This window comes from Bos indicus, chromosome 16 (assembly GCF_029378745.1).
Source record: "Bos indicus isolate NIAB-ARS_2022 breed Sahiwal x Tharparkar chromosome 16, NIAB-ARS_B.indTharparkar_mat_pri_1.0, whole genome shotgun sequence".
Classification (NCBI taxonomy): Eukaryota; Metazoa; Chordata; class Mammalia; order Artiodactyla; family Bovidae; genus Bos; species Bos indicus.
The window spans coordinates 65,622,442-65,646,918 of record NC_091775.1 but is presented as its reverse complement, the minus strand read 5'-3'; the positions used below and the strand labels follow the sequence as shown (position 1 = coordinate 65,646,918).

General features: G+C 43.8%; 1 protein-coding gene across 5 annotated transcripts in view; it reads right to left on the bottom strand.

Moving 5' to 3' along the window:
- RGL1 (ral guanine nucleotide dissociation stimulator like 1) overlaps window positions 1-24,477 on the bottom strand; it is a 277,865-nt gene that overhangs the window by 112,500 nt on the left and 140,888 nt on the right. For 3 of the 5 annotated variants that reach the window (XM_070768555.1, XM_070768554.1, XM_070768557.1), the window contains one exon: window positions 16,161-16,271. In XM_070768555.1, the coding sequence (XP_070624656.1) occupies window positions 16,161-16,271 (111 nt within the window). Of the gene's footprint in view, window positions 1-16,160; window positions 16,272-17,241; window positions 17,421-24,477 lie in introns of those variants that run through there. The other 2 variants (XM_019976549.2, XM_070768556.1) reach the window with 2 other exon arrangements.

The following is a 24,477-nucleotide window of genomic DNA, read 5'->3' as shown; positions in this document are numbered from 1 at the left end:
AATTCTGAAGACATCTTCAAGAAACAATTCATCAGATGAAAGTCACTCCGGGGCTCCAGGGACATGTTAGTGCTCAGAACACAGGACCAGACGCCAGTCGACAGAACTGGAATCATTCTTAGTTCACCCTTCACTCTGGGGGTCCCCTGAGGTGCACCCACACTCAGGTCCACCTCCTGCTGGGTCTGCTTTCCTTGAATTGTTCTGGAAGAGCTGCCACCAACCAGATCTAAAATCTATATGGTGTTGCTCATAGCAACCTGCCCTCTTACAAGGCAGGCCAGGCCTCCTGGTGACCTGCTATAGTAAGCTGGACCCCACTAGGACAATGAGCTTCAAACTTTTTAGCCATGATTCAAAGTAAAAAGGAAAGATGCCCTTACACATGACTCAGTACCTACACGTACATATTTAAAACAAGTTTCACAACAATGCTATTCTAATATTTTTATGTCATTCTGTTCTCATTTTAGAATACTGATTTTTGACCCACTAAACTGACTTCAGAACACTCATAGACTACACCCTGCATTCTGAAACCAAAGCCCTAGAAAAACACTGTTCAATAGAAAGACAGTGCCAGCTACAATTTACAGTTCTAAAGTTGCTAGTAGCCACATTAAAAAAAAAAAGTAAATAGAAACAGGTGAAATTCATTTTTACGGTGTATATTATGTAACCCATTATATCAAAACACTATCATTTCAACATATGACCGCTATAGAAAATGACTGAGTTCTTTTACAGTATGTTCATCAAATGAAATCTGATGTGGACTTTGCAGGCAGAGAACACTTCAGACTAGTCACATTTCACGTGCTCCACAGGCACAGGGGGCTTCTCTGGTGGCTCAGCTGGTAAAGAATCCACCTGCAATGCAGGAGACCTGGGTTCGATCCCTGGGTTGGGAAGATCCCCTGGAGAAGGGAAAGGCTACCCACTCCAGTATTCTTGGGCTTCCCTGGTGGCTCAGCTGGTAAAGAATCCACCTGCAATGCAGGAGACCTGGGTTCGATCCCTGGGTTGGGAAGATCCCCTGGAGAAGGGAAAGGCTACCCACTCCGGTATTCTGGCCTGGAAAACTCCATGGCCTGTACAGGTACCTGAGGCTAGCGGCTTCCACACTGAACAGTGCTGCCCTAAGAGTTCTGGTGCCACACACACCACCCCCCCGCCCAAGGCAGCAGGGCCCACGATGGTGCCCCGTAGCAGAAAGGAGGCAAGCCATCCACGCCTGCTGAACTGCACGGCTCAGTTGCTCACACGTCCTCATCTCACACCGTGCTCACAGGCTCCTCGTGAAAGCTCTGATAACAGATGGGAGATTTCACAAGGAAGAAGAACAGACAGGCGGCTTGTTCACCAGTAATAAGCAGTATCACTCTGAAACTCCTCAAAGTCCAAATGCATTCTTTTGTCTGTGACATCCGAAATAGCACAAATGTCACATAAGATTCAAACCAGAAAGTAACTTTTAGAGAATCTGTTCTGGAAAAAAAAAAAACAACATATCTTGCTGATTAAAAAAGCTGAATAAATAGTATGACTGCAACTATGTTGAAATGTGTGCCTGTGAACTGAAGACTAGAGGATAAAAAGTGAAAGTTTAAAGACTGGGTTACTGCGGTAAAATTTATGGGTGATCTTTTTTTTCTCCTCTTGTAAAAATAATATGGATCATGTTGTGGAATCACTCTATCAAGAATAATATTGCTTTAAAAAGGTTCTTCCTTCTGCTCCAAAGCAAACATACAGGCCACTGAATCCCTATCAAAAAGACAAAGGTAAGGATAACCTGCTTGTATAAAAGGCAAGAAGGACCGGGAGCAGCCAGAAAACCTGAGCCTGGCAGAGCCAGCTGCACTGGGATGGCCCAAAGGGAAACCCAGCTGGACTCCTGAAAACTTCCAGCATAGGCTTTATGTTTTGCCCCAAGTAGAAATGTGAGAGTTAAGAATGTAAGACCACAGAGCAGAGGAAACTTGGGTGAGAGCAGAGAGCTGAGTTTTACTGATGAAAACTGAGAAGTCTTCAGACACTATCATGCTATACGATGAAATATAATTTACGTGACTTACTTTTAAATCCCTTCTTGTCAATGAATTCTGGTAAGAGACACACACCCTAGAAAGTGCCACACACAACAAGCCTGCCCCCCAAATCTCAGAGAAGCAGCTTTATCGTTACCTGCATAACCCTAGTGGCTATGAGCATGGAGGGTGTCAGATCCCTTTACAAAAAATGTGTTCTACGGAAAAAAGCCAAAGTGGTTTGATATCAGGTTAATACAAGCTTGAAAAAAATTGCAGCCCTCAGATAAGAGATTAAATAAAATATGGGAAAATACATTGTAAGTAGAAATACAATGTAAGTAAAATAACTTTAGAATCCAAAGCAGAACTGGGTTCCCAGAGGTTTATCCATGACCCATGACTCAAACCTATACGTCACCAAGAAGCCTGTGGGGTGGGTGGGTGGGTGGGTGGGTGTGTGTGTGTGTTCAGTCACTCAGTCATGTCCAACTCCCTGCAACTCTATGGACTGTGTAGCCCACTAGGCTCCTTTGTCCATGGAATTCTCCAGGCAAGAACACTGGAGTGGATAGTCATTCCTTTCTCCAGGGGATCTTCCCGACCCAGGGCTCAAACCCAGGTCTCTTGCATTGCAGGCAGTTTCTTTACCATCTGAGTTACCAGGAAAGCCCTTGTGGGTTAACTTTAAATACCATGTAATTCTACCTATAGAGTTCCCCACAATAGTTCAGTCAATTTCATAAGACCACGAAATATGTAGAAGAAGCAATGGTGACAGAAATAAGGCAAAATCAGCATTGTTCTTTTTTTCTTGTGTCATTCGTTGAAGTATAAAATATAAATCAGATCTAGCTTACCTATTCAATATTTTCCTTTTCAATTCAAAGAATGAGATTTACATCATTATCAAATGGCCAAAAAAAAAAGATCATGAAGACACATGTTTTATTAGAGTTTAGGTCAAACGACTTGTAAGAGGCTTACTAAGTGGTACTGACTGTGGCGCGGACAGGGTTCCCTGCGATGGGAATATGATGATTAATTAAACATGGTCCCACCCTCTGCCCTTGAGGTACTCAAATGAACAGGGTAAAGAGAAACATTTGGAAACAAAAAAAGGATACAGTGTGATAAGTGCTGTAATTGAGCTTTGGTAAAGTGCTAAAAAGACCCAGATAAAAGGATAATTATTCTAGAAGAGGGAGAAAGGAGAAGAGTACAGATGGCATTTGAGCTGGGACTTGAAAGATAAGTCGTTTACTGGTCAATCAGTGAACAGAAAAGCACTGCAGGCTGACACAGTGGCATCAGCAGTATCAGGAGGAAGACGGCGCTGCGTAGAAATGTGGACCTCACATGGCTGATGAAATCTACAGCTCTGTATTCTCAACAAAAAGTAGGGCTAGTTCTTTTCATAGCGACATAACCCACGTAGGGAGTTGGAGGGACAGACAGATGGAAAGAAACCTTTTAAGCCTTCATCTGCCACACAGAAAAGTATCACGTGCCCTGCTGCTCTAACTCTTAGCAAAACAGGGAGTTCAGGTTAGGGCTGGGTGCTGAGATCGGAGCTGCCACGATCAGCACTTTTCAGCCCAGTCATCTAAAGTTTTACAAGCCTTTATCCCTAGAGCAGACACACTCATTTGTGGATTGTCTAGGTCAACACTGGACAGAAAGTCACTCTTTGTAAAGAATATCATAATCCTTCAATTCTGACCAAGGAATGTTCATGAAGAAACACTTTAACCAACTTTAGCTCCCTGAGAAATACTTCTGTGGGAGTCAAGTGGCAGCAGGTCCCCCTGGGGTACCCACAAGCAGCATGATAGATGAAAACGCTGGTTCCTGGGCTCAGCTGGTCGTGACACCATTGCTCCGCAGAGAAGGATGTTACACAAGCACCTCGAATCACTGTGTGAGATGCCTTCTCCTTCTGTACCACCCACAGAGTCAGCACATGCAGAGAGAATTCAGGCTCTGTCAGTAACACTTTAACGTGAGCAAATCGCTTATTCAGCATCTTTGTACAAGAGATTTAGTTTTCAATTACAGCCCTGGGGACAAGGGTCAGTTAGCCCCATAAGTCAGCTGAGAAGAGGCGTAAGCAACAGAGAATGGATGCAGGAGTCTGATTATCTTGAGAGCATAGTAAAGGATCTTAAGACACTCACGGGGGACCCTCGATGAATAGCAGGAAGGTCAAGTTTGTGGGCAAGAAGCCAGGGACCTTGGAGACTATTTTTAGTCCAGAGGAAGGACAGGAAGGAACAGGAACAAAACAAGGAACTCACCCAGGAGAAATGGAAAGCAAGAAGGAAGAGGCTGTCAAAAGCAAATGGAAAGACAGCGAGAAAAAAATAGATCTAAAAACTAAAATTGTATTCCTAACAGGGAAGCCAGGAATGCCACAAGAAAAGGCTGAAAGAGAGAAGAGAGCCCAGAAGGCAACAACGGGACTACTCAAAGGAAGTATTTTAAATGTCCGCATCTTCTGTGTGGGCTGGCTGGCAACATTTCGCCTCTGGCATTATTAGGTCATGAGTTCAAGTCCCACATCAGGATTTGGCCTCAAAGCAAGCGTTAACTTTCCAGCAGCTCTGAAAGGCTGGAAGCACTTTCCATTCCTTGGTATATGAACTTTACTGTCCTTCTCTGCAACAAATTAAAAGTATCCCGGACAGAGAGAGAGAAAAGCAACAGCCACTACCTCAAAACAAACAAAATCCTACTAGCGAGAAAATAAGAAAAGAAAGAGAAAGGTTTTCATGTGCAGGATATGTACTGCATTTGTCCAGAATCTTGTGAGTTTGGGGTATTTGTTTCCACGTCCAATCTATTGAGAGAAGCCTTGTCTGCACTTCCAAAGCACCTAGATACCAGTACCAGCAGTAACAATGGTTGTGGCAGAGGAAATACTACTACTTGCTAAACATAAAGATATCATTAGGTTATTAGCAAATGGGAGGAAAAAAAAATGTAGAAAAGATTCCCTCTGGGATGAGGGAAGAAAGGCAACAGACCATATGCCTGTTAAGCATTTAGGTGATGAGGAGAGGAAAAGAAAATAAACAGCCTTGAGGTAACAATAAGAATATCCTTGGTATTTGTATAATCATTTACATATTTAAAAGTACTTTTATATACATTGGGTTTCCCAGGTGGCACCAGTGGTTAAGAACCCGCCCGCCAACACAGGAGGCGTAAGAGACGTAGTTCAGTTCCTCAGTTGGGAAGACCCTCTGGAGGAGGGCACGGCAACCCACTCCAGCATTCTTGCCTGGAGAATCCCATGGACAGAGGAGCCTGGCAGGCTATAGTCCACAGGGTCATAAGTCAGACACAACTGAAGTGACTTAGCATATATACATTAACTCATGTAATCCTCACAAAACCCAAGGGCAGAAGGAGCATTTCCATTTCACAGATCAGGAAAGTGACGGTTTATACGGTTGTGTGACATTCTAAAAGTCACAACCTCAGGAAAAATTTAGTTCATTCCCAGTCTGGGGCTCCAGTACTGCACTGGCTACTTTCACAATATGTGGCCCAATGAGAAATTTAATCTTTATTCTAACTTGTGCAACCACAACTTACTCACATTCCACATTATGTCCAATGAAGAATGATTAGCATGTTTACCAAGCGATTAAAAAAAAAAATCGTTTCCTACTTTCCCATTTTTCAGGCAGAAATAGCAAATGCAGAAGACAAAATATAGCCCATTGTTAAGTCATAAAATATTTTTAAAGCATAAAAAATCAGAACACTGACAAATTAACTACAGAGGAAAACTGAAGGAATCTGAAATGCGAAATACTGGAGCCCAGGCCATAATTGTCTTTCATCGTACAGGCAGCCAGGCAGAGAAAACACAATGATGCATGTTACTTCTAATAAACAAGGATTAACTAAAGCCTGCCACAGCCCTTCCTCCCAGATGTGCAAAACGAGAAAGGGATGTCAGGGACACGAGGCGTCTCTAAGACCGCGTCTCAGTCAAGCGGTCTGATTTCCATACAACAGCAAGCATCAGGGGGACTCACGCCTCTACACGGTTCCATGGTGGGGTTTTCAAAAGGGCTCCCAGACAGTGGGGTCCTCATGGGAGCCCCACTGCTCAGTGAGGAAGGGAAGACCCTATCCGAGGCTCACTGCCAAGCACCTTACCTACACAACTCCCTCCTCACAGTAATTCTGTCCAGAGGGGACTGCTGATTTCCTCCCTTTCCAGGTGAAGAACTTGGGCTGAGAGAAGTAACTTCAGAGCTCAAGCCCACGTTGCCACACACAGGAAGAGGCCAGCTCTGGATTCAAGTCTGTCTGGCTCCAGAGCACAGACTCATGACCAGGGCTTGAGTTACCTCCCTCAACTGGCGCTCCTGCTGGGAAAAAAACCCCTGAAAAGAAAGAGCAAGTAGGAGGTGCCGTCTCCTGCAAAGGCTCCAAGCCAGGGTGAAAGAAGCCGGAGCTGATTCCCCAGCCAGGACCTGATAGCTCTGGGCCCTGTTCATTCCTGGTTAAGTCGTGTGTAACACAGATAGGCTCCTCGTGTTGTGTCATTGGGAGGAGTCAATATTTGGATAGAAGATAGCAAATGTTTTCCTATGCTGCACAAACTAACCAAATGCTTCCGATTTCCTGAATTTTCTATTTGGGAGGATCCGTTATCTCCATAAAGAATTTCAAGGACTGCAACTTTAATTAGAAGAGCCAGGACTATGAAGCATTTCATTTTCAGCCAATGTCAAATCTAGTTTCAATTATTTTTACCTACATTCATTACATGCACTTTTGTTAGAAATCGTCCACAGATTTTTAGCTCTGTCACCAGCAGTGACAGAAGTCACGGGCAGGAGAACAGCATCTGACTAAAGAACAGTTGCTACCAAGAGAGTTGCCAAAAGCCTCAGCTGATGGCTTTACTGACCAAAGACATTCTACTTTTAGCAGAAACGGTTTGTCTGTGGCCTTCAAATTGTCTTTAGAGTGATGAAGCTGGAAGGATCCAGCCTTGGCTTTGCTTTTATAAAAGATGAGGATGGGTATTAAAATCAGCAGGAAATGAAACAAAGGGAGAAAAGTTAAATTGGTCAATTCCTTGCTGAAAAGAGCAAGTAAAGACTGTCTGGAGGAGTGTACATGGGAAGAGATTAACTGTGTGGAAATGAATGCAAATGAGTGGAGCACAGATGGTACAAGCAATTAAACTCTAGAAAATGTAGGGTAATGATTCTGTGAGGGTGGAAGGATATACGGAGCCCCCAGCAACACACCATCTCACTCCCAACCACCACCGTCATTATCCTCAGAAGTCAGGCATACACGGCATGATATAAAGATGGCTTTGAGGAACCAAGCCACGCAAAAACCCCATTCATCGAAACACAGTACACAGCCACCGTGGTGAAAAGGTGCAGGTGTTCCTACAGTGTTAAGCCCAAAGGATCAGCAGTAGAAGACACGCCTCTCTCTCTCTGCACAAGACTAATGGGATTTTATCCAAGGAGATGTCTTCCACCTAATGTAATCTTTTCCTACCTTTATTCCTTCCTCCTTTCATTTATATTCTTTTTAAACTGAAGACCGTTCCTAAATAGAAGAAACTTAATCGATCACAATAATGACACAAGAGAAACCAAGCAAAAGAGACAAAGTTAGGCTTTGATCAGTTATACAGAAAGTAAAAGTGAAGTCGCTCAGTCGTGTCCGACTCTGCAACCCCGTGGACTGTAGCCCACCAGGCTCCTCCGTCCATGGGATTCTCCAGGCAAAGAATACTGGAGTGGGTTGCCATTTCCTTCTCCAGGGGATCTTCCCGACCCAGGGATCAAACCCAGGTCTCCTGCATTGCAGGCAGACGCTTTAACCTCTGAGCCACCAGGGAAGCTCCAGGAAGTTATATAGAAGAGGTCATGAAATGACATTAGAAAGATGCACCAAATCCTAAAAAAATACAATACCAAAAGACATTTCAATTTATGGTGTGTGCATGTCTGTGTGTGTGTATAAGAGAGAAAGATTAGGACTGTGGTAGGTGGAAAACTAAGGAAGCACTGTTTAGTCGCTCAGTCATGTTCAACTCTTTTGTGACCCCATGGACTGTAGCCCAACAGGCTCCTCTGTCCATGGGTTTTCCTAAGCAAGAATACTGGAGTGGGTTGCCATTCCCTTCGCCAGGGGATCTTTCTTACCCAGGGATCAAACCCAGGTCGCCTGCATTGCAGGCAGATCCTTTATAGTCTGAGCCACCAGGGAAGCCCCAAAAGGAAGCATTAGATCTTACCAAATTTCTTCTTTTGTACGAGTAGAGTCAGCAATCAGACTGAGCCTCTGAGAGTGGTCATGCCAACAGCCAGAATAAATAGAAAGAGTTTAAAGACATCGAGCAGGGAGAAAGAAAGAGACCAGAACACCTAACCATAAAATTTCTTGTGTCTCTAACAACACAATTATAACTTTAACTGCCGTTGTCTAAAATACAACTCTGTAATCATAGTCCTGTGGGTTCCATATTTATTCTCTCTCTGTGGCCTACAGATTCAATCTGTTTAGTTTGTAAGGAAACAGAAGACTTTAGAAGGAAAAAAAAAAAACACACAGAAACCACAAGCTCTTCAAAGAACTCTGGAATCTGAGAAACAAGCAGTGCCTGCTGCCCCTCATTCATAAGCCAGATCCGAGACTACGTCTCTGGACAGAACACAGCAGGCACGCCTGGGTCTGGTCCTCAGGGCATGCCAACAGGACATTCGCTAGTGTTTACATGGAGCAAGCCTGCCTTGAAGTCCCCAGGACATTTCATCCAATGAGAAGAAGGTGCCGCTGACCCTAGAAAGCCAGAAGGCTTCTGACCTGCTCTCTGAACCCCAGGTGGCTAAGATCCACGCCTGCCAGGCCTCCTCTCATCAGCCTCTACTCCCACCACTCTCCCTACACTTCAGTTCAGTTGCTCAGTCGTGTCCGACTCTTTGCGACCCCATGGACTGCAGTACGGCAGGCCTCCCTGTCCATCACCAACTTCCGGAGTTTACTCAAAAACTCATGTCCACTGAGTCGGTGATGCCATCTAACCATCTCATCCCCTGTCATCCCCTTCTCCACCTGCCTTCAATCTTTCCCAGCATCAGGGTCTTTTCAAATGAATCGGCTCTTCTTACCAGGTGGCCAAAGTACTGGAGTTTCAGCTTCAACATCAGTCCTCCCTACACCCCACCCTCTTTGCTCCACTGCCCCGGTTTCACCCAGGTCCTTGTCTTTTTCCTCAGTTCGTGACCACGTCAGCCTCCTTCCCTAGTCCAGCTCCTTCCCCTGGCATCCATCCCTCAGCTGTCAGTCATCTCTCTAAAATGTAAATCTGACCCAGCCACTCTGCCAAAAGCCCTTCAGTGATGACAACCCAGTGCTCAGGACCAAGCAAATTCCACAGCTCAGCACAGACCTGGCTCCAGCCCTGCTCTCTGGGGTCCTTGCCCATCACTGCCCGCCCAGGCGCCCCTCCCTCTTCCCCAGGGTGAGCCTCACAAGGGGCTCTCATCTCTGGCCCCCACGCTTTCTACCACACTGTGCTCTCTGGCTGGAATGCCTGCCTCCAGTGCCCCCCACATCCTCACCTAACTCCTAATCATCCATCAAATTCACCACAAAAGGACCCTGCTTCCGTGCAGCCTTCCAGGAGTGCACACACCCACCTGATATACACACCACCCTTCTCGGCTCCCCTAACACCCAACGCTGATGTCTCACACAGCACTGGTCACATTGAGCACAATACATGGTAATTAGCTTACGTTTCTGTCTCCCCTACTACCTGAAATCTCCTGAAGAATAAGGGGTATGTCTTGTATCACTTTGGATTCCCAAGGTTTAACGGGGTGTCTGGCATAAAGTAGGCTGTTGGTCAATCAATGGATCCTATGAAAGGGGAGGTTAGCAGACTCCAATGCAGATGACAGAAACGCACAGCGGCAATGGCAGCGAGGGAGTTCACAGTGGGTGTTGCACTAGCAATCAACCCAGAAACTGCCCAGACTCCAGATTCCAGATCAACTCTGTGGGGACAGCCACACTCATCAGCAACCCACACACGAGCCTGCTGAGCATCTCTCATGAAACAAAGCGACTCCCTATCTTCCCCCATTTCACCAGTATTTGCCTTGCTCTGTTCACAGACATCTTTTTTTTTTTTTTTTTCCTTTCCTATGTGGGTAGAAATTTAAACATTTTACTTATTTTAGCCTATTACTACATATTTTAGTGCAAAATGTGTAGAGGTCCGTCACTACAGGATTCTGATTATGTAGAAAGGGCGTACATACAAGGATATGCATGCTGTGGACAAAGGAAACCAAAATAAGTGGGATGGGGCAGCGGAGAATCCAAGCTAAGAGCTGAAGAGGAAAGGCGGAGTACCGACTTTACTCCTCGTCTTTCCGTGCTAAATTTAAAACCCCAGGAAATTTTTCTTTAAAATTTGACAGAAATAAGAATGAAATATGTTTATAATATTAATTTTACGGCACATATACTATGGGGCTTCCCAGGTGGCACAGTGGTCAAGAATCTGCCTGCCAATGCAGCAGACGGAGGAGACGCAGGTTCATCCCCGGGTCAGGAAGATCCTCTGGAGGAGGAAATGGCAACCTACTCCAGTATTCTTACCAGGATAATCCTATGCACAGAGGAGCGTGGCGGGCTATGGTCCAAGGGGTCACAAAGAGTCGGACATAGCTGAGCCCACACGCATACTGTAAGCACAGGAGTTAATGAGCCTCATGATTACACTGTTACGTATTTGCTGGGGACAGACATGTATCTTGAACTTGACTGAGTGTCCCCAGAACTGCTGAACTGAAATGGATATTCTTGGCTTACGTGCTAAATATTCCTTACACAGACCCCAGAAGATTCTGAAAGCAGTGAAAGCACTCAAGGTAACAACAATAGCTCAGGCAACTGAAATTTACCGTATCTTCTTGATGGGTGGAGGCCACGTGCCATAATATTGGATTATTTTAGAAACACGTTCCCATGGTCAACATGAAAAATACCAGTTGGTTCTTTTACAGATGGTTGCTAAATTTTGGAATTTACTTTCTAAAGCTTAAATTAAACATTCTGATATACCAGAATAAGGCAACCCAAGGGCCTGTTTTCCTAGATGAAAACAAGGATGACGAACTATAAACTGAGGGCCTCTCTAAGCTTATCCCCTAAAAATTCCAAAACCCTGCTCCTGAGCCCTCCAACCACACGACCACACATGATGGTAATGTTTGCCAACACTTTCTAACTTGTGCATCGCCTTTCTTTCTTCAGCACTCAATACAACTGGACCTCTGGGCTTTTAAAGGCAAGTTAATTCACTGCCATGATTTTTTTTTTTTTGGTTAAAATGAATAATCACTACCTTTGTTTGGGCCCTGCTTTGTTATAGAAAGGATGTAAGACAGCTGTAATCATAGCTAATTAGTTTTTCTCACTCCCATGCACCCCTCTTCTTTATAAGCTAACATCTTCATGCTAATTTGGTTTTAAGTCAGGAGCAACCATACCTTCATATTTATCAAGATAATATCTGCCTCCCTAGAAGGCATGAAGCTTGATCCATTCATTCAACAAATACTGAGTTTCTGCCAACTAGATGGTCACAGTTCCCACTTCACAGGGCTTAGAGTCTAATGGGAAATACAAACAAACAGTTACAGCAGAGGGAGGTAAATAAATGACAGAGAGATAAAGAATGCTTCTGGAACACGCAGAAGGGGTACCTCCTCCAGGCCAGGGAGATCAGAGAAGCTTCCCAGAAGTGAAGGGAGCTGAAAATTCAAAGAACTGTACGCCATTTACAGGCATTGTGGATAGCAGGGCCATGGAAACACCAGCTAGACTCAATCCCAACAGTCTACTCAAGTTGAGGTCAGCGTCTCCACCCAGACTGACTCGTGCTTACCTTCCCGCTACACTCACACAACCCACGAGGACCCAGAACAGAGTTCTAGTTTCTTTTATTTCTAAAGGCATTCTGTTTCTCCTGTCCCACTTCATTATCTTTACCAGCCTCCCAGCTATCAAATATTTCAGTTCAACCCAACAAGGGCCTCTGTGGGAGATAAACATGGGACGAAGGGCAGGGAGGCACTGGGGCCCCACACATGGGCCATAGAAGCCCAGAACCGAGAAAAGCCATGTGACTATCTGCTAACCATTCCACTCCCCACAGACCTTGCAGAGGTGACCGCACTCTTCCAATCCTGCCTGTGAAACAAATATCCCCACTATGAGATAACCTTGGGTTTGACAGATGTCTCTGGACCCTCAGCCTGTCATAGTCTGAAGACAGCAAAATGGGCTCTGGACACTGAAGCCCTTCCCCTTTCCTCCGTCCATTTGAATAGTCCTCCTAAAATGGGACATTTCCTGCTTCCAGAGAATACTGATATTTTCCTAAATTGTTTCTACATTTCATTTTCAATGTATGACCACAACACTGGGACCAAAGTAGAATAATAACTTTTCACCATTTGCTCTTCCAAAAATTACTGGAAATTCTTCTACAAGCTTAATCGAACAGTTGGATACATTATTTTTAACGTCTCTTCCAGCCCTGAGATTTTTATGATTCTCTGACATAATCAGAACCATTTTTCTTTGAGGGTTATAGCTGGGTAAAATTATCCCAGGCTAAGATGTTATTGTAAAGAGAAAATTGAGTCAGTATTTCAATAATATTTGGTTTTTCAAAGTTGCCCAGCCTAACTTCACTGTCAGTGAGCGAAGTCGCAGCTGCATATACACTAAATCCAGCCTGGGCCATAGCTGGCTGTATACTTACAACTGAAGACAGAGGGTGTTACTTCAAAAGATCAACTGAACACAAAATTTCACAAACAAAACAAAGAATGTCCTCAACGTTTTGGATTGAATGATACTTCACATCTAAGGATGTGTAATGTTTTTTGTTATTCTTCCCAAATTGGATCTTAATTCTGTTTTGTGATCAGAGTACTAGAAACTACAAAAGTTATACTCAGTCACTTTGTTGTTATCGTACGGATGCTAAGTCGTCTCCAAATCTTTGGGGATCCCGTGGGCTGTAGCCTCTTTAGGGACCCCGTGGACTGTAGCCCGCCAGGCTCTACATGGGATTTCCCAGCCACGAATATTGGAGTGGGTTGCCATTTCCTTCTCCAGGGGATCTTCCCAGACCAGGGATGGAACCCAGGTCTCCTGCATTGGCAGGCAGATTCCTGGGAAGCCCACTCAGTCACTTAGGCTTTCCTAATTAGCCTTACAGACTTGTAATGAGCGTCCTATCCACCCTCAGGTGCTACATAAGCTCGCACGTCTTTGGTGCCCCACACTTTACACAGCCAAGATGGAGAGCTTATCAACAAGAAACACATCTTCACAACAAGTACCTCGATTTGCAGCTCAAGTTATCACTCAAGGCATAAAGAAAAGAAAGCTGCATGTCTTGCATCTTGAACCAGGTAATATGTAGGGGGAAAGTATATTATAAGCATCCTTGTTCTTCTGAGTCAATGCCTTCTTCCACTACTATGGAAGCAGCCTTCAGGTCCCAGGCAGCTCCTTGTTTAGCAAGGAACTAAATATTTGGGTTCAAATCCAGCCTCTACCACTTCCTAGCTGTGTGACCCCAGCAAGTGATTTAACTTCTCTGGACTTTAGTTTCCTCATGTGGAAAGAGATAATCACAACTCCACCTTTCCTCATGAACCATTGTCATATTTTGACATGAGCTCACCTCATCTCTGTCTCTGGTTCACTATAAACCCAGGTGCTTTGACGTGAGGAATACGGTCGATAACATCGCAGTGACTTTGTATGGGGACAAATGCTTACTAGGATTATCATGGTGATCATTTCATAAATGTGTGCAAATGTCAAATCATCATGTAGCATATGGGACCACTAACACCGGAGTGCACATCAGCTATAGGTCAATAATAAGTCAGTAAATAAAACTGGTTGCTCTGAAGAATTCTGAAAGGGTGACTGGAAAAACAAGTACAGAGAAGCCACTCACAGGCCTAAAGAGAAAAGCTTTGTAATTGCTATGGCTCAATTGGTTGAGTCACTTTTAATTAAGTCTGGAATTTCCAAGGACAAAAACAGTGCTCCCCAACAGGACACCGAAGACAAGAAAACAAGGGGGATTGGGGTGGGAGGGTTCCTAGAACTGGTTCCTGAGCACGAGGGGTGATCACAGCAAATCATACTTTGTTGAAATGGGAGGAGGGGACAAATCCCTCCATCAACTAGAAGCAATCTTTTCACATATTTCCCTCTTGGTATTTCAGCTCTACTGCTAAATCCAGGATGAACCAACTCTGAGCTGGGCATAAATGTGAGGAGTCTGGGAGAAGGCGGAGAGAAGAGGAGTCCCGTGAGCACAATGGTCAGTGAGAATTACCAAATAACCGGGGACATCTAAATGAACCATACCTCGTTGTGTTTGGGACCTACAGAGTTAACCTGTCCATTTTCCCTTGACTTACTCATTCACGGCTGCTGCGTTTGGCCAAAAACTAAAGCTGTTGTCCAAGCAACATCAGTCTCATTATAAAGAGAGGAACAACCTGGCATCAGAAAATGTAATGACCCTTTTGAAGGCAGCTGCTTCAGAAGCTTGTGAATCATTTTGAAATACTCGGGCCAAACCACATCAGTACCGCATTTAAATAAAATGCAATACACGCAACCACCAAAAATAAAGTGATGACTTGTCAGAACTCTAGTTCTGCTTTTCCTATCAGGTCTGCTGGTAATGCATCTGATTAATTTCAAAATCATATTCCGAGTAAGGTACCTGCTTAAGAAGTGAAGACCTCAGGCTTTCAAAGGAAAAGCTCCTACCTTTCTAGGCCATACCTGCAGATGCAACAACTGACTGCCCTAGAGCGTGGTACTTCAACCCCAAACACACAGCCTGACTTGAAGCAGCTGGGGAAGCCCAAAGCAGTGAACTCCTGTGTCAGCAGCCCAGAAGACCCACGGAAGAGGAAATCATTGCTGCTGGCCATCCTGCCTTAAACTCCAGGAATTACAAGTCACATGCTGCCTCTGGTCTTAAAGCCCTGGGCAGTTTTGTTTCCTGTCCTCTTTCACACCTGACCTTTAACTGCTGCTCAAATTGAAAAAAAAAAAAAATGAATTTTCTGAAACCCAAAGCCAGTAGAGATTGGATGCTGGTGCATAATCTTCACTGTTCTCAAGCCCATCAGCTGTGAAGCCCGAGTATGGCCAGAATAAGGCCCAGGGAAACCACACTCCATCCTCTGTTCGCTTACCGCTATCTTCTTTCTCAAGGCTTATTTGTCACCTCTCACTGTTCTCGGAGGAGTCCTTCTACCTCCAGATGAAGAACTCCTTCGTTCTTCCACATAATGGTGTCTGCCCAGGCTTCCCACAGCCCCTTTAGTTGGGATATGCTGAAGGATCCATTAGGAGATAATGATAACTCACATGATCTCACCCAATACTTTAAAATCTCAGCAGTGAGGCGGGGTCGGGGGGGATGTTGTTTATGGAAGCAGTGTTTCTCCAAATCCCCATCCCTCCACGCACTAGACACATGAAGTGGTGGACACTAAATCCCATGTAAAGGATGCAGCCATGGGAAATGCGCCATCCCCCATCGGAGGCCGATTTGGAGAACCAGCACCCCTGAGCATTCTGGGCACTTGGTAAAGGAACAGGAGTGGGAGAAGGGCTGTCAGGATCAAAAGCGGGGGAGACGGAGAGAAAAGGATGCCAGCGGGGCAAAACGGCTCTTGTCTGACTCGGTGCTATTTTCTGGTCCTGTTACTCTACGTTACTTTCTGCCACTCCACCCTCACTCTATTTTCCAAATACCTCAAGATGTTTCTAAGAGGTTCTGAATTATTGACAAACCTAAGGGAGACGCTTTGGAAAAGAATAAGTACAAAAACAGACTGGTATGGCTAGTGCAAACACTTGGTCATTGGTAGTTTCCTTTTTAAGGCCCAAAGAGAAGAAACGGAGAAAAAAAAAAAAAAAACTGCCTCTGCTAAATAATAATGATATTCACAGAACAAGAGGCCCTGCAAGTCCAAGGCTCACAGTCTCCCCAGCTTTACTCACCCCGAGCCATCTCGCTCCTTTATTGGCAGCCTGTTGAATCTGGACTCTCTTGAGGGTGACATGGTAAACAGCTCCTTCCTCTACCTCTTCACCCCAGTCCTGAATCGAGCTCTGCCAGGAGACAGGACAAAGAAACAGGAAAAGTTGTTTGTTTGTTTGTTTGTTCCCTCTTCACTAACCACAATCTATCCCTGCTGCTTTGCTGCTTACAACAGCACTCAGGGCATAAGACGGGCTGTTCAAAATAAACATTACAATCAGAGCAACATAAGACACACTGTGATAGACGGAATACTGAGATTTTCTTGGCCCCCCAGCTCTTTCCTATGCTATCAAGAGCCCAGGGCTTTTCCATTTAGTTATTCTTCCTAGATTCCTTCACGTATCTTAAATACCTTTTTAAAGTCTTTTTTTTTCTTTCTTAAAGAAACTGAAGTTTAGTCCTGGTTCACTTTTCCTCCTTAAATGAGAGGAAAAAGAATCCACTGGCAGAAAGAGTTTGTCTCTTTACAAGTGGCTCCGTTCTTGGAGCAAACTGCATTTTAAACTCTGCCACAAATAAGTGTTTAAAATGCTGAGTGCTCGCTCCTTTGGAACGAAATGCTTCGCATGTCTTTTTTCTCCTCTTATTGTTTGGTAACCCAGAAAGTTAGCGGGAGGGAAAAAGTTTTTATTTCCGTCAAATAACCTGGCAAGTGCAGAAAAAAGCAACACATCGGCTGTGTGCAGCGACCCCCTGGGTTTCCCTAAACTTGAAGTTTGTGTTTAAAGAGCCGCTGGGACTCAGAGGCGCTCCGCGGATCACCCAGACTCACAGACCTCTTGCCTGAAAAGTTTTCCTTTGCTGACATACATCAGTCCAGATACACCAAAGGCAACTGCTGAGAAAAATAAGTATGGTTTAAAGGCAGAAGACACGCAAAGAGGAAGGCGGAGAAAGCCGAGGGAGAAAGCTCTGAGCTCCAAAGTCTGGGATCGGATGGCTCCGCTCACTCCGAGGGAGTCCAAAACCCGCCCAGAGAAAGCGGGAGAAGATTCCCCACCAGAGCAGCGTCGGGAGAAGGCAGAGAGTTCTCGTTACCATTTTAGCTTGCCAAAGCAATTTCATTCTCAGTTTTCTCTCCGGTGTGTGGACGCGGCATGATGCGCCCCGCTCCCAGGCGAACGCGATCCCCGCGCGTCTCCGCCGCGTCGCCTCCAAGCCCCGGCCCCGCGCGGCCGCCGCGCACGGAGCACAGACACGCGCCCGCCGCCGCCGGTGCGCGCGACTCGGCCACAAAGGGAGCGCGGCGAGCGAGCCGGCGAACGAGGGCGCCGCAGACTCCTCCCCACGCCACCCCGCCGCTCCGTGATGTCAGGCTTTCCTGTTTGTGCTCGGGAGCACACTCTCCCTTTCTGAAATCCCGCGGATAAAGTTAGCATGCCGTGATTTCTCCAGCTCTGAATGCGATCGGCAGCCAGCCACCCTTTCTAGTGGATCAGGTTTTCCTGATTGGCCACCAGGTGCCCTCAAAAGATCCGGGTGTGGTATTGGGGATCTAAGCGTGTTTTTCCTTCCCTCGCTCAAAGAAATAAAGGAGGAAGAGGTGCAAACAGGGATGGGAGGAGGGGGTCGGATAAACGTCTTTTATCTGCTTGTTACCTATGGAATTTAGATTCAATCAGGGCGACCCCAGTGAGAATGGCAGTACTAGAAGCCAGGAAGTTTTTCATAAGGACAAAAAAAAAAAAAAAAAGAATTGGTCAGAGGGTATTCCAAAACCCACGCCTCAGGGTTGCGCTTGTCCTGAATCAGCACACCACCAACAGGAAATGGCTCTGGACGTCTTTCTACCCCCCATAGTTTAAGGCTCATCAACTGTAACTGGCCACTGTGGGAGGGAAAGGGGCAAAGCAGGAGAGGGTTCTGCTGAGACTGACAGCGTGGAAATTGGGCCACCGGCGGCCCGGGAAGTTCCGTGAGTCTGTGAGTTGTCACCATGGGTTGCGTTGTCTGTACTGTAGGGACACAGTGGGATGATAACCTCGGGGAGAGAGCCATTCGGAGGACACTGCCGGAGGCAGTTTCGTCCTAACAGAAAGTAAATCAACAGCGAAATTCCAGATGATAATATAATCAAACATTGGCACATGACAGAATTCCATGCCAAGTGCAAAAAAAAAAGTTTAGAGCGCATGTCTTTTATACTGTTCTCCCCTAAATGAATTTAATAGCCTTTAAATTTTTTTAAAAGAAAGGCCTCTTACTAATTGCCATGCTAAGGCATAAGGCTGGGCTTTGGTTAATAATAAATATATTATGAACTGAAAAGCTAGAGAATCCAGTGTACTGGTGTTCCCAGGAAAGCAAAACTAAATGACAGTGAGGGTGCATCCAGGAAAAATAAAAAGATCTTTGGATACTTCAGAACTTCTCGAAGTCACTCAGCAAAGTTCCCCACAAACAACCAGAAACTATTGGACAGAAGGGATGCTCTTTTTATCAAGCTTTGATTATTTCTATTTTTACGAAAGCATGTAAACTTGACCTTTCAGTGACCACCAGCATAGAGTGTCCCCAGTGTCCAGAGGAAGACCTACCACCTGCCTCTTAAGCCATTCCAGGCCCACCCCATTCAGTGATCCTGAAGAACACAAGATACACCTGGGGACAGTTAAACAACCCATCAGATTAATTTCACAACTACTTTAACCTGATTTTTGGCTGTGACTTTGGAGATGACCCCTTACATTTTTCTAGTTCAGGGATATTAAGAAGTTTCTTCAAACTTGCCCCTCCCAGGAAGCCTTCTTGGACAGGGCAGCTTATAACTCACAAGGCTCCAGTCAAGTTTCAGATCTCATCAGCCTCCTCTCCACCAACTCCCTGGCAGACTACCTGATGAGTAAGGGGAAAAGAGGCTCCCAGCAGATGCAGCTTCAAATCCTGGTTTCACATTAAGAGTGAACTTGGGATCTACTTCCCTGGGCTTTCATTTCCTCATCTGTAAAATGGGACAAAGGCTTCCCTGATGGCTCTGGTAAAGAATCCGCCTGCTGATTCAGGAGACATGGGTTCGATCCCTGGGTCGGGAAGATCCCCTGGAGGAGGAAATGGCAACCCACTCCAAAATGCTTACCTGAGAAATCTCATGGACAGAGGAGCCTGGTGGGCTACAGTCCATGGGGTCACAAAAGAGTTGGACACAACTTAGTGACTAAACCAGAACAATAACAAAATGGAACGAACATCTACCTCATAGAGTCTGAAAAAGGATTAAATGCAATATGTATACAACTCATCCAGGGCATGATCAAAAAAGCTCCATTCCCTTATTATTATTGCACTTCCTCCCAAACTGCATTTTCCCAGACTCACTGAAAAGTTGTACGTACGCAATGTGCGGAAATCTAAAATGATGTCTTCTCACTAAATAATTTCAGAGAGATTTTCCAAGAATAACTACTTGTATTTATACCTAATCATGTACGTGATTTTGTCCAAATGTTAATCCTCAAAAAAAGGCTGGCCGGTTTTCTGCTAGACAGAACAATGAAGTGTTGCAGTTTACAATTTTTAAATATTTATTTTAAAATATTCCACCTGCAGGCAGCTCAGCCAGTATTACCTTATTACATACTTTTGGGTTAAAATACTCCTAATCAGTATCTGGGGAGGATAAATCAGTAAGCCATTTATAACTAAGTTTGAATTTATTTACTAGATTAATCTACCTATGACTTTATATAGTTCTAAAAGAACTGGTCAAGTTTTGTTTAAAAGATATCAGCAGTTCATCTTTCATCTCCTTGGTTAAGTTTATTCCTAGGCATTTTATTCTTTTCAATGCTTTTTTAAGTGGGACTGTTTTCTTAATTTCATTTCCAGATTGTTCATCATTAATGTATAGAAATGCAACTGACAAAAAAAAAAAAAAAAAGAAATGCAACTGATTTTCATATATTAATTTTATATCCTGTGACTTTACTCGATTCATTTGTTAGTTCTGGTAAGTTTCAACAAATAGTGCTGGGAAAACTGGATGTGCACACGCAAAAGAATGAAACCAAACACGTCTAACATCATACACAAAAATCAACTCAAAATTAATTAAAGACTTAGGCAGAAGACCTGAAACTATAAAATTCATAGAAGACTACATAAGGGGAAAGCTTCATAACATTGGTGTTTGCAATGATTTCATGGATATGACACCAAAACCAGAGGCAACAAAATCAAAAATAGACATGTGAGACTACATCAAACTAAAACACTTCTGCACAGCAAAGGAAACAGAGTGAAAATTCCACCTATGGTATGAGAGGAAATGTTAGCAAGCAACATCTGATAAAGACTTAATATCCATAATATATAAGGAACTCCCATAACTCAATGGCAAAAATAAGAATAACTGAATTTTTATTTTTATTTTTTTCAAGATATATATATATTTTTTTAATTTTATTTTATTTTTAAACTTTACATAATTGTATTAGTTTTGCCAAATATCAAAATGAATCCATCACAGGTATACATGTGCTCCCCATCCTGAACCCTCCTCCCTCCTCCCTCCCCATACCATCCCTCTGGGTCGTCCCAGTGCACGATACTGGATGCTTGGGGCTAGTGCACTGGGACGACCCAGAATAACTGAATTTTTAAATGGGCAAAGGACTTTAAAAAACACATTTCTCCAAAGATGTACAAATGGTCAACAGTTCTGTGAAAAGAAGCTCATCATGACTAATCATCAGGGAAATGCAAATCAAAACCAAATAAGATATCATATCACCTCACACCTCTTAGGATGGCCATTACTTAAAAAAAAAAAGAAAGAAAAACCACACATGTTGACCAGGATTTGGAGAAAAAGTGACCCTTGGACACTATTGGTAAGAAAGTCCATTGGTACAGCCATTACAGAAAACAATGTGGAGGTTCTTCAGTAAATTAAGAATAAAACTGCCATACGATCCAGCGATTCTGTTACTGGGTATTTATCCAAAAGAATTTAAATCAAGATCTTAGAGAGACTTGAGTGCTCCCACACTCATTGCAGCACTGTGTATAATAGCCAAAATGTGGAAACAATGTAAATGTACATCAGCGCATCAATGGATAAAGGTGTGATATATACAGACCACAGAATATCATTCAGCCTTGAAAAAGAAGGACATCTTGTCATACCAAACTACACAGATCTCCTTGGACTGCAAGGAGATCCAACCAGTCCATCCTAAAGGAAATCAGTCCTGAATACTCACTGGAAGGACTGATACTGAAGCTGAAACTCCAGTACTTTGGCCACCTGCTGCAAAGAGCTGACTCATTCCCGATGCTGGGAAAGATTGAGGGCAGGAGGAGAAGGGGACAACAGAGCATGAGATGGTTGGATGGCATCACCGACTCAATGGACATGTGTTTGAGTAAGCTCTGGGAGTTGGTGATGGACAGGGAAGCCTGGCGTGCTGCAGTCCATGGGGTCACAAAGAGTCGGACACTTCTGAGCGACTGAACTGAACTACACAGATGAACCTAGATGCCATTATGCTAAGTTAAATAAGCCAGTCACAGAAGGACAAATACTGCAAGATTGCACTTACATGCGTTATCTCAATTAATCAAAGTTGTAGAAGCAGACAGTAGAAGGGTGGTTGCCAGGAGCTAGAGGAGGGGCAAATAAGGAGTTGCTCTTCAGTGATGAAAAAGTGCTAGAGATCTACTGTACAGTATTATGTTTATAGTTAACAGGAACGATACACTTGAAATTTGTTAGCTGAGGGGAAGGGAAGGAAATCAGAAAATATCTATTCTTAAAGCAGTAGGATGTTGCTAGGAATAGTTTTATGTCACCATATTTGGTGATCATTGGAAGTCAGAAGCAATAGAAGATTCTTAGGATATGACAGGAAAAGGGAAGACGTACGGAAGAACCCCAAATGAGAGACAGAAAAAATTTTTTTTCTTGCTCAGGGCCAGTAAATAGAGAACTGGTAACAGCAAACGTAAGCAGCTTGTGTGCAGATCCTTTAAGAGAATCTATCAAGAAATGGAAATACAGAGTTTATATATTCCATTTATTCATTTATTTAGTCATTGGCTTCTATGACATCATGCTTTTCTAGATTTTACTCTACATCTCTGGCTGCAAGAAAAAAGTGAAAATATAAAAATTGTGATAGTATAGTTATGTATGTAGGTTGACATGGAGTAATACTTACGTGCCTAGGTAAATGATGAGACACTTGTTATATCTCAACCTAGAGCTTGACCTTCTCTACTCACAGCCTTGTCCTCATATTTCCTTTCATGCCTATCGTGACTGTTAAATAAACTATCCTATGTAAAGTAGCTAACAGAATAAACTATGCTAAATAAAGCACCTGAGAGAGTGCTTTTGGAACATAGGCGGCCTTGAATAAAAACGTATCTTCTTCTCTCCCTACCCCCACACTCTTTCCCTTTAGTGTAATTCTGTGTTCATTTACTGCATTTGGTTTGCAATCTGCATGTTCTTTAGCTGTCTGCTCAGGTAATAGACTGTACTGTGTGACAGAAGAGTCAGAGCAGTGCGAGTATAATAGACATTGTACTTGGAGATAAGTAGGCAAAAACTTGTCTTAAATATGCAACATCAGCATAAGATAGAAATGGGAAGGCCAAGGCTTTGTCCTCAAACTCACTGCTGGACTGTGATGTCCTGCACCCAGTTGAAACTATAGAGGAAAACAGTCCAAAGACAGCAACAGTAATAATAACAACAGCTACGTGAAAAAAGCTAAATAACTCAGAGGTCACGATTCTCCTTCCACACATTAGGACTGTTGAGTGCATATTGCCTCTGCTTTCCAAAAGCCCTTACCTAAACAGATGAGCTTGAAAAATTTTCCCACTTTTGAGTGGAACTGATAATAGCCACTTTGCACCATTTTATTCACAAACTATATATACCTTTAGCATTCCATGCATGCACGCTCAGTCACTCAGTCATGTCCGACTCTTTTTGACCCCATAGACTGTAGCCTGCCAGGCTGCTCTGTCCGTGTTATTGATTCTCCAGGCAAGAATACTGGAGTGGGTTGCCATTTCCTTCTCCAGGGGATCTTCCTGACCCAGGGATCAAACCCACAACTCCTGCATTGGCAGTAGGATTCTTTACCACTGAGCCACCTGGAAAGCTTAGCTATCTGTAGGTCCCTAAAAAAAACTTTTGGTGAGGTACATAAACAAATAAATCTGTTACTTCTTCTTAACTCCTTCCCCCAGCAATATCAAAGGTTTGTCCAAATGTAAACCACTTAATCCTCTCAACATCCCTATGAAATGCTTCCCCCTAGTCTTCAGGCTTATAAGCTATGTTGCTCATTAACTTTCCTTCTTCAGCCTTCCACCATCAGCCAGGCATCCTGCTATGGTCGTTTCTAGCTCTGCTAAATGGGGTTGCTCCATTTACCGACTCTTTGCTTGAACTTTCAACCTTGCTTTGCAAAAGGCAAGGAACCGGTCATGCTTAGTTAAAGATGACCAGTCCTCCAAACACTCAAAGCAGTAGAGAGTTGTACTATTTTCTGAGAGCCCAAAGTTATTTTTACTAATTATCACGGACATACTATGAGGTAGGAGTTAAAATTTTTCTGTGCTCTGTTATTAGGGAGTTATTTATTTAGGCAAGCAAATTACAAGTCAATTTTAGACGGACCCACTACAACCAAAGAAGGGGCTGCCTTAGGGGGTAGAAAATGGAGACAGAAGAAACATAAACAGCACTTGACAGATGGCAGGCCAATGGCAGAAGACTCCTCTGGCCATGATGACAAATGCTTTTCAACTAATAGTTTACCAGTTGGGGGTGGTTATTCTTAATTGTTGATGAAGCTTTCCTGAGGAGGAAGTTGGTTACTGGAATACTGTTTTGTAAGTTGGGCTAATAAGCATTATAAGCTCATCTAATTACAGATTTCTGTAAAGGACATCCAGAAATGTGTTCACATGGTTGAAAAGATCAAAACTTAGAACAATCAGCTCAGACATAATGGCAGGTCCCTGTGATATGTAACAAAACATTCTACAAAATGGGAGATGGGTGACCTAATGCCAGGATGGGCTTTGACCAAGATTCTCGAAGAAGTTACTGGGCAATGAGCCAAATTATATCTTGTTTCAGGCCTAAAGGAACCTCTTTTTTTTCCATAATATATTGAAGTGGTACCGAAAACCCAAATAAAGCTGCTAGAACACATAGTCAGAGACACCTAGATTTGAGTCCAAATCAATCCAGTTCTCTCGGAGGCAAGGTCTCATCCCTAAGTCTGTAAAAAAACAGGGATATAAACACCT